Below are 14866 nucleotides of genomic sequence, written 5' to 3'. Positions count from 1 at the left end.
TAGTGATCAAAACTATAAGTCTTTATTTCTAATATATTATAGATAAGTATCGTACTAGGATAGAAAGTGTAGTTAAGCTCAAGGACTTCATGGCGATTCATCATACAAGTAGAAGAACTACTCAAGGAACCGGTGGAACTTCTCGACAAAAAGGTATGTGAAGACTTGAACTTATCTATCACTCAAAAGTCTATCTACTTTATCTCCTACTCTTTGAGACAAGAAGTCGTATGGTATATATATATAGACTTTGATTATACACATTTGGTATTTCGAGTATACCTCACCTATCTATATCTCGAAATATGTGTTGGTAAGCTTTTCGCTTCGATCAAGTTTATCTTTACCTAGTGACGAAAGTCATGATATGTTTTAATCGATCATCTTGAATATTGCTTTGACGAGAAATGGTGTAACAACTATATAACGTCCTCTAAGAATGTTTCAATGATTGAAATGAGAGTTTAGATTACATAACCAATGGTGGACATAAGCATTGTTGTGGAAACATATTTATGTATAAGTCCTATTCTTTGAACCAAAGTTTGCGAACTTTGTTGATCAAGAGAACCGGAAGAATGGCGTAAGCCAAGTCCGCGAACTCAGTCCTCGAACTGCCGAAGTTCTCAAACCCGAGAATTTCTGCTGGAGTTGACAAACTACTTGCGTGAATCTAAGTTCGCGAACTCAGTTCGCGAACCGGCGAATATCTCATTCCCGAGAATTTCAGCTGGAGTTTGTAAACTCTGCCCGGTAACTTAAGTCTGCGAACCTAGTCTGCGAAATTGAGAAGGTTATATATCTAAAGATGATTTCTGAACTTAAACTTATAAAGACTAAGGAATGCAGTTTGCAAACCGTGGCTATTAAAGTTCATGAACCGATCAAGTGAATCAAATCATCTTTGCTTTAATTGTGTCTTGTGTAGTACATGAGATTTCCTTGCAATTGAACAACTCTCTAACTAGTTCATCTTGAAGTCATTTGAACTAGTTATGGTGAAGAAGAACATGGTTGATATGAATTGCTCATATGGCTAACCTTTTGGTTAACTATTGTTGAACCAACAAGTGCATACGTTTGGGTACGATTAACAAACCTAGAAACGTGCATTGTCAAGTGTGTGCAACAAGCTAAGTTTTCGATCTAACGGTTGAGAAATATTAGCTTGAATATAAATCAGGTTTTCATCTAACGGTGGATATTGACTACTTTATACCAAGGTAAATTAATTGCAAACCCTGATTTGAAAGACTATATGAAGGCGACATTTAGTATTGTGCAAAACTAATCCCCACACCTTATGTGTGATACTAGTTTGCGTGCTAGAGTCGTTTCTCCTATAACCTTTGGTTTTCTTCTTCTAAAACCAGGTTAACGACTTAAAGATTTCATTGGGATTGTGAAGCCAGACCGATACTACTTTTATCGTAGTTGTATGATCTGATCTTGCATCTTCTATCGTACGAGTACAATCAGATTGGTTCTTGAGATTGATATCTCCGATAGGAAAGATATAAAAAGTAGTCACAAACATCTTCGTCTCATTGTTTGTGATTCCGCAACATCTTGTTTCGCTACCATACGATTAAGATTGTTGTGAGGTGATTGATAACTCTGACTGTTCTGCGGGAATATAAGACCGGATTATCAATTGGTTCATGTTCACCTTGATTATTATCAAAAGACGGAACAAAAACTTTAGGGTTTATCTGTGGGAGAAAAATTGATCCTTTGATAGACTTGTCTGTGTGAGACAGATTTGTTTATTGTCAAAGCCTGCGATTTTGGGTCGTAGCAACTCTTAGTTGTGGGTGAGATCATCTAAGGGAATCAAGTGTGCACTATCCTGCTGGGATCAGAGGCATAGGGAGTACAACTGTACCTTGTATCGGTGGGAGACTTATTGGGGTTCAACTACAGTCCAGTCCGAAGTTAGCTTGTAGTAGGCTAGTGTCTGTAGCGGCTTAATACAATGTGTGTTCAATCTGGACTAGGTCCCGGGGTTTTTCTGCATTTGCGGTTTCCTCGTTAACAAAATTTCTGGTGTCTGTGTTATTTCTATTTCCGCATTATATTGTTTTATCTTTATAATTGAAATAATACAGGTTATGCGTAAGATCATTAATTAGAGTAATCCAACCTTTGGTTGTTGATTGTCATTGATTGATCCTTGGATATTGGTCTTTGGTGCCATCCAATTTATTCCTTGTGTTTGATTAAAGACTCGCTGATTTCTATTAGCTTGAGTAAATCAAAACAAGAGAGACATATTAACTCCTTGAGATACTTTTACCTAGATTGAGTCTGACTGTCTAGTTGATTATCTAGAAAGTATTTCGGAGTTAGTCCATACAGATTGCTAAGCGAAATATTGGGTGGTGTTGTTAGACCCCCGTTTTTTCAAATATAAATTGCAAAGGTACGAAAACTAGCGGGATCATAATGAAATTCTCAAAGAGATACTTCATGACTATAATAGAACATATCAACTTTGTTTCGATGATTTCACATAGTCGAAACTTAGTGTATTCACCAAGGAGTTTATAAATATACAAGATAACTCCTACAATATTCCACAACTGCACTCCCGAAAAAGAGTTGGCAATTAAGCACAAGTTCAATTAAGAACCCGAAGAAAAGAGGATTTTTTTGGATATTAATAAATCACATGAAATATGAATTTGTATCCAGAAAACTCAATTAAATTAACCACAAAGGAACCTTAGTGATTAATTTAATTGGAAATGCTCAACATATGAAAATTTACGGAGCCGAACAGTACTTTCACATAGAAGTGGATCAGGGAAAGATTAATACTGTGAAATATTGAAAAAATCATTCTATCTTTTATCAATATTTGCATAAAGACATATAACAGACTTAATTTTTGGGCATATATGAGATAATCATAGTTCACAGACGTAAACCCAAAGATCTCTCATACCAAATTTGCAATATATAAAACCAATAAAGATTAATACTGCAAAATCATCTTCCAAATAACTTAGAATTTAAATAAATAAATCTAAAACATTGCAAGATGAAAGTTTTTGGCAACAACTATGTGTACTCATAATAATTGATATTCCAAACCCTAGTTATCCTTCTTAAAACACAAGAATAAATTCTCATAAGAAGTTTCCCAGACAAAATAAAATAACTCTTAAGATCCAAAGAACATTTCACTTACTTTGAATACTCTTCTCATATTCTCTATAATCATCAATCCCATCTTCGATTACATCAATCCTGGATTCGAGATTATCCATCTTGTCCTCAAGTCTTTTGGTTGAAGATTCGAGTTCACTCTTCAAGGCACGCACTTGTTCCAAGACAATATTCATGGTTAATGAGAGCTTATCAAAATTAGAGATAGTAGGACTCTCATCAGAGGAGGAATCACGTTTGTCTTGACACATCTCACTATCAAAAGAATCGAAACGAACTTTCTTAGAGGGAAAGAGAACAGTCCAAACATCATTTTCTTTACTTGAAAGACTTGATGAGGACATGATAGAAGAGGAAAATGAAATGCTCTCGTCAAGAAAAAAAATCCAACTTAAAAAGGAAGAAGATGTGGGATAAATTTCCAAAAAGACCTTTGACCAAAACCCTAACATAATTTTGGATATCCCAAAAGGAACTTATTAAGTAAGTACAGAAACGATTCTTAGCTAAATAAATAAATTTAGAGCACAAGAAGGAGATACAGAAACAAATTACAAAAGAACAACAAAAATTTTCTTCACAACCCAATTTACTCGAGTTGGTAGCCCCCAATAAAATTGTCACTCCCATTAGCATCCATGCCACTTGTGTTTTCACGAAAAAAAATAAAATTTGTTGGAATTAGGCCTGTTCCTATGCACATGGTATTTCAGTTGGTTTGCCATTTTTGCACTCACTATGAGTATGACAAAAGTGGCAATATAAGTGGCTAACTGGCATATATACAACTTAGGCATACACGACAGAGTCTCTAACGAGCGACAGAATGTTCATCGGTCGATAATAATGCCAACATTCGCTTGTCATGACAACACTGTTCGTCAAGTTGTCGCTTGGTGATTAGATCATCGCTCAGCAGTTTCTCATCCAACGGCTACAATTTCCCCCCCTATAAATATAAAAGTTCAAAATCATTTCAACTCACACCAGAATTTCTAAATCTCTCTAGAATTTCTCAATCTGCAATTCTTTTCATCACTCTTTCAATTCTTCAAAGAGCATGGATGACAGTATGAACATGGATGAGTTTATAGCAAACCAACATGCTTCCGAAAATCAAAGAGTTGCTAATCGTGCCGATGTTCAAAGTCGATTAGAAGGCGATTAGCAAAATTTACTACTACGGAAGATGAATGTATTTGCAGGATTTATGTTTGTTTTACTGAGACTATATTCGCAGATGCATTCAATCCCCAAACATTTTGGAAAAGAATATTTGGAAAGTTTCAAGAACAAACAATAAATCCCAACAATTGTGATGTTTCAGGGTTGTCTCATCGCTTCACTGTAATCAATAAAGAAATTATTGGGCCGACCGACCAAAAAGGAAGCATAACGGTTTATACAATCGTATATTGGTCCATGCACCCATTAATTTGGTTATACAACCACTAAAATGATATATATGCTTCAAAAATAAAATTCTGACAAAAAATGATATATAATGCGTAATGCAATCAGCGGCATTTCGTTTTTCTTCGGCCGGCCTTCCCCACCGTGGCAGCGACGTTCTAGTTGAGTACGTTGTTTTACTACAGCAAGCGGGTCGAAACATGATGGACGGTGAAACCATGACGGACTTTTTACAAAGGTGTCGTGTCGGAATATCGTCGGATCAACGGAAAAGACTACCAATTTGGAAGTTGTTTTGAGATTTTAAGAGGGTTTCCGAAGTATAGTCCAATATTTATATTTTAGTTTTTTAATTGTCTAACTTAAGTGTAAGTATTAAGTTTTAATATTCGTCTTATTTTATTAGTTTAAATTAAAATATAATGTAACTCTAATTAAAATGTAAGACTGAATTAAGAATAAAATATGAGCTTAATTTTCAAAAATACGAGTCAAATTTTCTGATTCAACTTTGAATTAATCATTAATCATTAACAGTCATTTTACAATAATAATTTAGAATATAGACTTTAAAAATAAAAAGCTGAGACAATGTTCTTCATCTTGTTTATCTTCTTCATTTAACAAAACTTCCAATCAATGCGCTCATGAACGGAGTTTCATTTGTTTATCTTCTTTTTTATCTTCAAATTTTTTTAGAGTCTTTTGAATTGATTTTCTTTGTCTTGAACACTTCTTTGCATTTTCTTAGTTGCGGGTTTGATTTGGTTAATATCCAAAATTTGAAGACTTCTTTGCTTTGTACCTATTTCTTTATAACTATCAGATATCTTCTTAACAACACCTTCGAGCACTACTCCAGAAAAATCAAGTTGCATCGGCGAATCAAGTTGGGTTTGAATTTCTTCCATTTAGAAAATTTTGAAACGATTGAGAGAGAGAAAGAGAGAAATAGAAAAAATAAGTTATGTAAAAATTATGTTGTAAATTTTTAATTTCAAAATTACTTATTTATAGGCGACCAAGAACTAGTCGTTGGCGATATAATTAATATCGAGCGATATTCTCGGTAGCGCTAGCAATAACAACTCCGTCACTGATGATATTAACTATTTCGATCGCTAGAAACTTTGTCGCTCAGTGGTTTCCCAAAGTGGCGCAACTCATTTGTCATGCCACCTAGCATGTCAAACAGATTTTTTTTAACCTTATACATAGGAATAGGCCTTACACATGTAACAATGATTTTTAAAATAATAATCAGTTACAACAACCAAAAACTAAAATCTCTTAAATAGCCATGGAAGTAATTTTATCTACTTGAATGCTTACATCTGATGAACATTTTCTAAATGATAAAGCTAACCAATACATTTAAGAACATCTGTAAACCCAAAAACAGACATAGGCATAGTGGGAAACAAACAAATTTCGCCGATTCTAGCCCGAGGACAACAAAAAAATACCTAGTACATTCTGCACATCCATAAGTAATGGAAACCTATACCTTCTACAGAGAGGATTTTATATACACAATGAAGTTAAGCGTTGATTTCGGAATTGCATTGATGTTCTCTGTGGCAACTTCTTCTAGTCCAAAATATACTTGAGCATGTTGTCTTGTCAAACCTTGCTCCTTCTGTTTTATCTTCTTCTCCTCCAATCGTTCCTTGTGATCGACGTGGCGACTCGTCTTCGTTTTCTCTGCCCGAGGGTTCAAAAGACGGGCAGGAATCTTCGTTACATGTACACATGGGAATAGGAACTGAAGGGAATGGACTGCAAGACACAGGACATGAAAAATCGGAAGAAACTGAAGCAACACGGTTCTTGCGAATTTCGGGTCTAAGTGAGGTAGGTGAGGGTTCTGGGTCATGATGAAGCATGCATGGGGTGCAGAGTCCTAGAGATAGATGTTGTTTGAGCTCCTCCTTTGCTGGAGAATTAGACAACTTAACAAAAGAGATTATGCCATTCCGACAAAGAGGGCATGGAATGGAACCTGGCGGCCCAACCATGTCGGAGGGAATGTTGCTTGCTGAGCAAAGATAGAGCGCACACCTTACACAAAGCTCATGCCCACAACCTGAAAGCATGTATGGTAACATTAGGGCTCATCAATCATGATAGTTACAAGTCAACCAGTTGATACAAGTCAGATACGACATGAGTGGAACCACAGTTGGGTTGATTCAAGCATGAAAATTAGCTTAAAATATTTAATGACTTGGAGAATCAATTGTCGAAAAAATAGCTCAAACAGGAAGAATAATAAGGGTAGATGAATTATGGAACAAACCTTCAGCGGCTACAGTGCATGCCTTCTCCAGGCAAACAGCACATACATCACTATCATCAGCTGAGGCACTAGAAGATTGCAACCCACATTCCCTGCAGTAGATTTGGTACGAATTAGGATACTGACTGAAGATGAATAAACGTTTTTTATTCTCGCAATCATAGCTCTCGACATGAAATATGCCCACATAAATAAGAAGACAGCATGCGAGTTTTAAGTTTGCAAAATGAATTACGAAGAAGCATCTCAACACAATCAGTAAAGCAGTATTTGGACCGTATTCATTGAACAACTTCTGAAGATCAAGTGTTTAGAAATTTCCACATCAGGAAACAGAGCAAAGCTCACCTTGCTATATTCAGTGCACTCATGAGAGGCAACGAGAGGTAAACTGATGGCGGAAATGTCGGTAGTTCTAAGTCAGAACTAGGTGTCAGCAAGGGCTCAAGCCAATGGCGTCCCCATATCCTCGCAACATCTAGAGGTAGCCACCTAAAATTTGGTCAAAATATATGATATGTTTAGTGTATCTGTAGCAAGTTTGCCCAAGCAGCTAAAGTTCACTAAAAAGATTCTAGCTGTACTGCTAAAAACAACTGAGAATGTTACCCGTTGCAGTTCAATGTAAATCTACTAGCACCTCTTCCAAGAAGGATCTGTAGAAAAAGAAATTCTTTAAATTCCTAGAACGTAACGAAAACTAATGCATAATGCAGTATAAAGGAAGTTTTTAAACCTGACAACACTTCAGATTGCCTCCACATGCAGCATAATGCAAAGGAGTACTTCCAGCTCCTACGATAAAAGCCAAAACCTGGAAAGTTAGTGACTAACGATACCTAATGGAACACAATATATCAAGTAACCAAGTCTCATATATAATGCACCTATCAGATCCATCGAGGTTCCATAGTGAAACGTCACAGCGGAGACATTTGCATGAATATCCAGTAGTAGCTGGACACAATCAAAATACCCATTAAGAGCAGCCATATGGAGAGCAGTTATACCACCATCTGCCGCCTTGTTAACAAACTTGGAGAGTGCACTGCATTTGGCATATCACAAAACTGGCTCAGAAAATTGCTACTTGGAGTTTTGACTTGCTTGGCGGTGTTTGTATTTACAGACTTCAGTAACGAGTAAAACTCGTAGGAGAACAAAATGAAACAAAAAACGTACGGTTGGTCAAATTTGTTGCTTGAATTAGTCGCAGGTCCTCCTTCTCCACTGGTCTGAGAACTGATGACTTCATGTGGAGCACTTGGGACAAAATCCGCTACAACTAGTCTTATACATCTAACATGTCCATTTACAGCTGCGAAATGGAGAGCTGTCCGACCACTGAGGTAGTCAGCTCGTATAACCTGGAAACAAACATAGACGAATAAAAGATAGTCTCAGTAAAATAACCAAACAAACATACACCTAAGTATAAAATGAAGAACGAATACTCACATTGCTACTGTACAGCAGGAGTGTCTGCACAACTTCCCAATGCCCATACCTGCAGGCATGCATCAATGCCGTCTTTGACACATATAAACAACAATACCCAATCAGTAATCAGTTGCATTCAGGATATATCAGTTGTGTAAGACGAGATCCAAATATTTTATGCCTTAATTTTAGATAAGTGGTTCTAAAGGATAATTCCAAGTTGCCCATGCCCTAGCTAGCACTGAGGGTTGAACATCAAATAAATTTGGCCCATCCCTCTCCCGAAAGTCTAGCATTTACAGCAAGCGGGTGTTAGTCTAGCATTTACAGCAAGCGGGTGTTAGTCTAGCATTCACAGCAAGTGGTTATTAACATCTTACCAGAATCTATCAAACAATATATCCAAAGATATTAAAGAGTCTAAAGTTGTCGAATAACTACAATATTGATGTATCGATAATTCCAAAGACAAATGCCAAGAAGCCTAAACAACCAATTTGATTCACAATGTCATAATCAAGAGCAACCACGCATTGTTGAAAAATCAAAAATCTACTTCTAAAAATTCTACCCTCGGAACTAAGAACTACTTAATACAAGGATCTTGCCCATTAAAAATCTGAATTTCTCACTTAATTGACAGCTAAACAAAATACTAAGAAGAAAGAAAAAAAGAGTAAAGTTGATAACTTTACCTGTCCACAGTAGTTCCTGGAATTCACATCTGCTCCTTTCTCAAGCAACAATGCTATAATCTAATAATCAAAACAGAATGAAATTACAGATAGTTTGTATCAAGATCTGAGCTTCAACAAATCAATCAAATTGAAACAAAGGGGGTAACTTTATTTGATTCGACTTACTTCATTATGACCTCTAGCAGCTGCAAAATGAAGTGGAGAATTCAAACCACCAAAAGTAGAATATTTAGCTAACCCAGGATTGAATTCTAATAACATTCTAGCTTCGACCAAATCTCCATCTCTAGCTGCACTCACTAATCTCTCTCCAGATGCTGAACACCCAAATGAATTCCCCATCTCCCCCACAACCCCCAACCCCCTTCTCTCTAGAATACTCAGAAACCCAGAAAAAATAATCAAAGAAGAGTCGGAAGAAAGAAACAAGAAGACCCCAAATCTGAAAAAGACAAGACTCAGAGAAACCAGAGAGAAAAGAAAACAAATTTGTGGGGGTGTGTCTATTTGGAACCAGAGATTATCAAGTCAAATGGCATGACTTGCTCTTAGACAGTAAGGAGGAGTGAAATTATTAAAAAAGGGATGAAATTCAAAACAAGAGACAAAACTTGGAAGGGTATCTAATAAAGAAAGAAATTTGGGGGAATTTTGATTGAAAGTGTTAGAAAATGAATTGATTGACTTGGAAGGTAAAGCTGTGCCTGTGGAGTAAATTTGAAAAGCAAACAGAAAAAAGTGTCCCTTCTAATAAAAGCATGTAACAAACAGATAAACAAAAAAAAAACACATAAGGAGGGAGGGAGGGAGGAATGGCCTTTTTTTATTCAACAACCGACATTTTAACATCACACGCCACCCACATTTTACTGAAAGCATAAGTACTGAACTTCTTGCGACTTGTTAACGCGGTTCATAGAATGTTCAAGGAAGGTCGACTGACAGTGTCAAATGCAAGAAGGGAGATTCCATACATATTACTTCAGTCAGGCTGTTGCTGTTCAGCTTATACATGTGCTTTTATGGCTGGGTAGTGGGTGCTTTAGATGTACGGGTTGTATTATTTTGCATTATTCCACTGTTAATGATGGAGAGGAGGGGGAATTATTTTTCTTCACTTTGATCCCTTTAACTTTGGGGCATGTTTAAGTTGTGAAGTTTTTTAGTTTTCAAACATGTTGGACTAACAAGTAAATTCCACCTACCAACCAACGGAACTTAGCTAGAAATATCTGATCCAAGTTATTATTAAATGAACCCCAAAAATTTGGTAAGTGTTATAATCAAATGACGATATTAGTACTTAATAATAGATTATGAAAGCAAATAAGTATCTCATCTCATGTCTGCGAAGAAAAAGGTTAGATAAAATTTAATTTTAGTAGATAATATCTAAAATGTTCGAAAGCAACTGAAACACAAAGTTGGTGACCTAATCCATCACCATATTATGCTCTGAATATTTTTTAGCAGTTATAATTGACTGTCCGAATTGCCACCATAACAGTGGATGACATTTTTACTGGTGTAAAAGTGACAGTGTTTACAGCAAAGGAGGTTGGTTCCACCGGTAGTCTGGAAGTTCACCAGTAGGTCTTCTAATCTAACCACTGGAATGAAAGGTGTCCTCACAAGAAGTTCAGTTCAGACTATAGAAACGAAAAAGAAAAGAAAACTACCCAAAGAGAGCAATTGAAGCTAAAAGAAAGGGGAGGAAAGAAAACTACTAATAGAAGATATATACATTTCTCGTGCTATGTAAAGATAAACCTTCATTGTTCACCATCAGTTTTGCTCAACATTGATGTAAGGTAGATTCCAGAACAATAAGCACTCAAAAGTAACTTGTAAATAACACTACTTTCTCTAGAACAAGGGACTCACACCTCTAACCTCAATGAGACTGAGGCCACTGGCCAATTGGGCTATCCTTAGTTGGTTACTTAATCGCTTACCATCAGTTTCACTGTCGTTGCCGCATCTTTTGCAGTTCAGGATCCCTGAATATTAAGTCAAAATGTTATCAGGATCCGTAAACAATTTATTTTAATTTTTGACACAGGTGAAGCAGAGCCTCACTGCCCACCAACTTATAGGATAGGAATATAAGATATGAATCCCTCATAGGCTCACTTTTCCACTCATCGTGTTGAGTAATATACCACCAAAATTAGGTATAACAAGAATAATGTACGACTAGTGCCTTGGCAAGGTGTGGCTCTATATTTATACCCCTAGATAGAGTGGTGAAAGGTCTGGTGAGAGATGTCCTGAGACTGGCATTGAAGGCATTAGTTTAGTCTTAACTAGTTAACCTAGTCGTGCTTCTTCACCAAACTCCTACTTAGGATCAAGTGAAGAAAACGCAACGGAAGATGACAATAACGTTATTAATGGGACTATGCGATGCTAAATAACCCAACTTAAAGTAACAGTTTTCACGCCAGAAAAATAAATTTGCGAGTTGGGATCAGCACCTTTCAATGTGGGCAAGTATCAGAAGCCTTGGTCCAGGAGGGACTCCCACTTCTTTCAGAACACTGTAACAGATGAAGATAGAGAGAAAAGGTTGTCATCATCTTCGTAAATGCTATGAACATACACAGATAACAACAGGTGATATGAACTCCCTCAACAACACTTGCCTATCGGTAAGCCAAGGTACGGTAATGTCTGTTAAGTAGCCTTCTGTGAAGTTCTTCTCGTAACGCTGAAGGCCAAGATTCGACAACATGCATCTTGTTCTGGTATACTCCCTTGACGGCGGAGAGATTCTATTACCTAGCTGCACAGTCACAAAACAGAGTAGAATATTAATTGCTTAATGGAAAAGAGAAACGTTTATGTTCCAAGCACACTACAACAATATGCTCTTCGAAGAAAGACAGAAAAGGGAAAATCAACACCGAAACATACACACGGTAGTTAAGTAAGTTTTACACACAACCATAGTCTGTTTATAACATGCTGAAGAAGAAGTTTGTATACGGCATAATTAGCTACGACAGACTTTCATTCTTCGTCGGAGATATTTTCCTCCTTGAGATGCTAGAAAAGGGACTGTGGTACAAAACACTAGTATACTAACAAGTATTGGCAGATTCTCAGCAAAACGGAGGATTGTACCATACCCTAGCTTGATAACATTTAATCAGCACTGTCACCTGCCAAAGATCATACTATCAACATATAGATTTATATTCAACCACAGAGACAACACAATAGTTATCTAATCTAGGTGCCTAAAAAGTCAAGCATGAGAAGGCTATATACAACATGTCCTGTTTACAAAGATCCGTTACGCGGACTGCACTAAGACATCAATCACAGTGACGTTATCGGCGCAAGATTTTCAGAACTGACATTTTTAATCTCCAGCAGCCAGTTGCAAGACCCACTTTTGTGGATGTCTCATAACAGCTTCATAATATATGTTAAAAAAAATTGCGATACAACCACATACTTCATCTAAAAATATCTGCATCAGGTGCAGTACAACACTGGTATACTGCGGCCAACAAAACCAATTCTTCAAGAAATCATTTTTTCTAAATCCCAAGTGCAGATTTCGCATAACAATAAAACAAGGTACTAGAGAAACTAATATGTCTAAACCAGTGTGGCACAAGAATAATAATTTTGATTGTGAGAAAAACATTCCACCTAACTGAAATTCTGTTCATCTCTACAGGAGGCACATATTCTAATTAATATATGCATTTTATAGAATGTAATGTCGTGGGTGATGACTCAAATGTTTAATTTTGTTGCAAAGAGTAAACATCCAAGAGTGTAGACTCAAGATTGGTACAAAGATCACTCTTTCCCTCATATGCTTACCTGAAAGGAAGTACCTCCAACAAGCGCACCAATGACTCCTGTTATGACTGCCTCCTCAGGTTCCCCTGTGGATGTCATCAATTTAAGCATGACTCCAGCACCAAAACCTGCTGCCATTCTGCAAAATCAATGCTTTCATTCACTTAGGTGTCAAGATGAAGACCCGACACATTTATACATCTATGACTAGATAATGAACCACCTGTGATTTTACAGCGAGCACTATGCATCCATCGTTAGCGAAGAATCAAAGACACGGATATAATGGGTTAGTTAGTTACCGAGTCTGGACATCCTCTTTTCCTCTAATTCTTTTCATAAAACAATTAATACTGACACGGGCACCCCTCATAGCAGCAAAAACATGAGCTTGTGTCATAGGACTATGGCTGAAAGCCTGTAAAATTGAAAGCGCGTGACCAAATGGAAAGAGACCTACAAACTGAAGTTACAGTACTAAACAGCATTGAGTCTACAGTATTAACCCAATTCCCCTAATTGGAAACAGAGATATGCATGCATATAGGAATTTAGTAGTAAATCAAATTCTGCTCAACTCAATTTTTCTTTTAAACCCCTATTTTCTATTAAAAAAAAAGGAGTGAAACTTTCAAAGTGGATTGATCAGAACTAGTCAATGCAGTCACCTAAAACATGAAAACTTGATGAAATACAATAATTCACATAAGTGTGAGCAGCTACAAAATACTCTGGAGTAGCAAATTTAAAGAACATATAGGAAAATAGATAAAAAGGAGTAAACTTCCCGAGTGGATTGATCCAAATCTGATTATACAAAAGAAAGTTAATACAACAGTACCTTAATGGCAAGTGAATGCTGTGGATAGACATGCTTAGCAACCTCAGCTAAGGCTCCGGTAAAAGCACCACAAGCAGCTCCATGGATTACACCAAATGTAGTAACAACAGGAAGTTCAACAACAAAAGATTGTTTGGAAACCCAATCATGATATCCATTTCTTAACTCTTTGATTTTCGTATCAAACTCCGTTAATTTTCTTGAGATTGTTTGGAGCTGATTTATCACTTGTTTATAGTTATTTTTAGGTATCCTCACCACTGCTCCACCTTCTTGTCCATCCATCATCATTTACTAAAAACCCTAATAATCACTAAACTTCTTCTTTGTTTCTGCCCTAGTACAACCTTTCTCGGCACGTGTATGGCACTTTTTGGTTTCTGAAGTATCCCAAAGTCAAACATAGCCCATGGCTGGAAGCCCTATAAAACACCCATCTCGGATGTATAACATCTTCTAAGAGTGCAACCCACATTCTCTGCAGTAGCGCAGCAGATATCAATAAGAGTTAATCCAGAATACTGAAGACTAATAAACGTTCTCTTATATGCATGTTGGAACAAAAAGATGACATATACAGATATGAGTTTGCATCTCAACTCCTAAGTAAAGCAGTAGTTGGACTTTACTAACTGAAGAACGCTCAAGATCAAATTTTAGTATTCAATTTACAAGGTAAATAAAGCAAAAGATCACCTTGCTATGTTCAGTGCGCTCATGAAGGGCAACCAGAAGTTCTAAGTCAGGACTAGGTGGCAGCAAGGGTTCAAGCCAATGGCGTCCCCATATCCTCGCAACACAAGAGGAAGATACCTAAAAGTAGGTTGAAATATTTGGTATGCTTAGTGTCTGTAGAAGAAAGAGAAAACAAGAAAGCTTGGCGAAGCAGCTAAAGTTCACTGAAAAGATTCTATTTGTACTGCTAAAACGTAACCCGTTGCAGTTCAATGTAAATCTACTTGCAGTCTAGCACCTCTTCCAAGAAGGATCGCAGAAAAAGAAATTCTCTAAATTCCTAGAACCCAAAGAAAAATAAAGCATATTTACGCGGGATAAAGAAAGTTTCTTAACCTGACAACAATTCGGATTGCCTCCACAAGCAGCATAATGCAAAGGAGTACTTCCAGCTCCTGTAATAAAGCCATTATCTGGAAAGTTTAATGACCAACGGTACCTGCAAACAAC

At 36.8% G+C, this 14866-nt stretch overlaps 2 protein-coding genes across 2 annotated transcripts; both read right to left on the bottom strand.

Moving 5' to 3' along the window:
* Positions 1–5848: 5848 nt before the first annotated feature.
* On the bottom strand, positions 5849–9537 carry LOC113304420 (E3 ubiquitin-protein ligase XBAT33-like). Its single transcript, XM_026553524.1, has 10 exons — positions 9187–9537; positions 9019–9078; positions 8342–8413; positions 8066–8250; positions 7771–7931; positions 7620–7678; positions 7493–7539; positions 7232–7375; positions 6884–6975; positions 5849–6670 (listed from the first exon to the last, which is right to left on the bottom strand). The coding sequence occupies exons 1-10, from the start codon at positions 9361–9363 to the stop codon at positions 6126–6128; spliced, it is 1542 nt and encodes a 513-aa protein (XP_026409309.1). The 5' UTR covers positions 9364–9537; the 3' UTR covers positions 5849–6125.
* Positions 9538–11611: 2074 nt separating this feature from the next.
* Positions 11612–14073, bottom strand: LOC113305203 (chloroplastic import inner membrane translocase subunit HP30-2-like). The gene is made up of 4 exons (XM_026554288.1): positions 13682–14073; positions 13143–13258; positions 12862–12979; positions 11612–11806 (listed from the first exon to the last, which is right to left on the bottom strand). The coding sequence occupies exons 1-4, from the start codon at positions 13970–13972 to the stop codon at positions 11612–11614; spliced, it is 720 nt and encodes a 239-aa protein (XP_026410073.1). The 5' UTR covers positions 13973–14073.
* Between the last annotated feature and the right edge of the window lie 793 nt (positions 14074–14866).

The sequence above is a fragment of the Papaver somniferum genome, chromosome 8, assembly GCF_003573695.1.
Source record: "Papaver somniferum cultivar HN1 chromosome 8, ASM357369v1, whole genome shotgun sequence".
Classification (NCBI taxonomy): domain Eukaryota; kingdom Viridiplantae; phylum Streptophyta; class Magnoliopsida; order Ranunculales; family Papaveraceae; genus Papaver; species Papaver somniferum.
Note: the sequence above shows the minus strand (reverse complement) of the source record. Positions and strands in the feature narration are given on the sequence as shown.

What these genes read in the sequence shown, in the direction of transcription:
- LOC113304420 (XM_026553524.1), bottom strand. Translation starts at nt 9,363, where the DNA reads ATGGGGAATTCATTTGGGTGTTCAGCATCTGGAGAGAGATTAGTGAGT. An exon ending in TCCTGCTGTACAGTAGCAAT is followed by an intron (nt 8,251 to 8,341) that starts GTGAGTATTCGT and finishes GTTTGTTTCCAG; the next exon opens with GTTATACGAGCTGACTACCT. An exon ending in AGCAACAAATTTGACCAACC is followed by an intron (nt 7,932 to 8,065) that starts GTACGTTTTTTG and finishes TGCCAAATGCAG; the next exon opens with TGCACTCTCCAAGTTTGTTA.
- LOC113305203 (XM_026554288.1), bottom strand. Translation starts at nt 13,972, where the DNA reads ATGATGATGGATGGACAAGAAGGTGGAGCAGTGGTGAGGATACCTAAA. An exon ending in AGCATTCACTTGCCATTAAG is followed by an intron (nt 13,259 to 13,681) that starts GTACTGTTGTAT and finishes TCAATTTTACAG; the next exon opens with GCTTTCAGCCATAGTCCTAT. An exon ending in AAAGAGGATGTCCAGACTCG is followed by an intron (nt 12,980 to 13,142) that starts GTAACTAACTAA and finishes TTGATTTTGCAG; the next exon opens with AATGGCAGCAGGTTTTGGTG.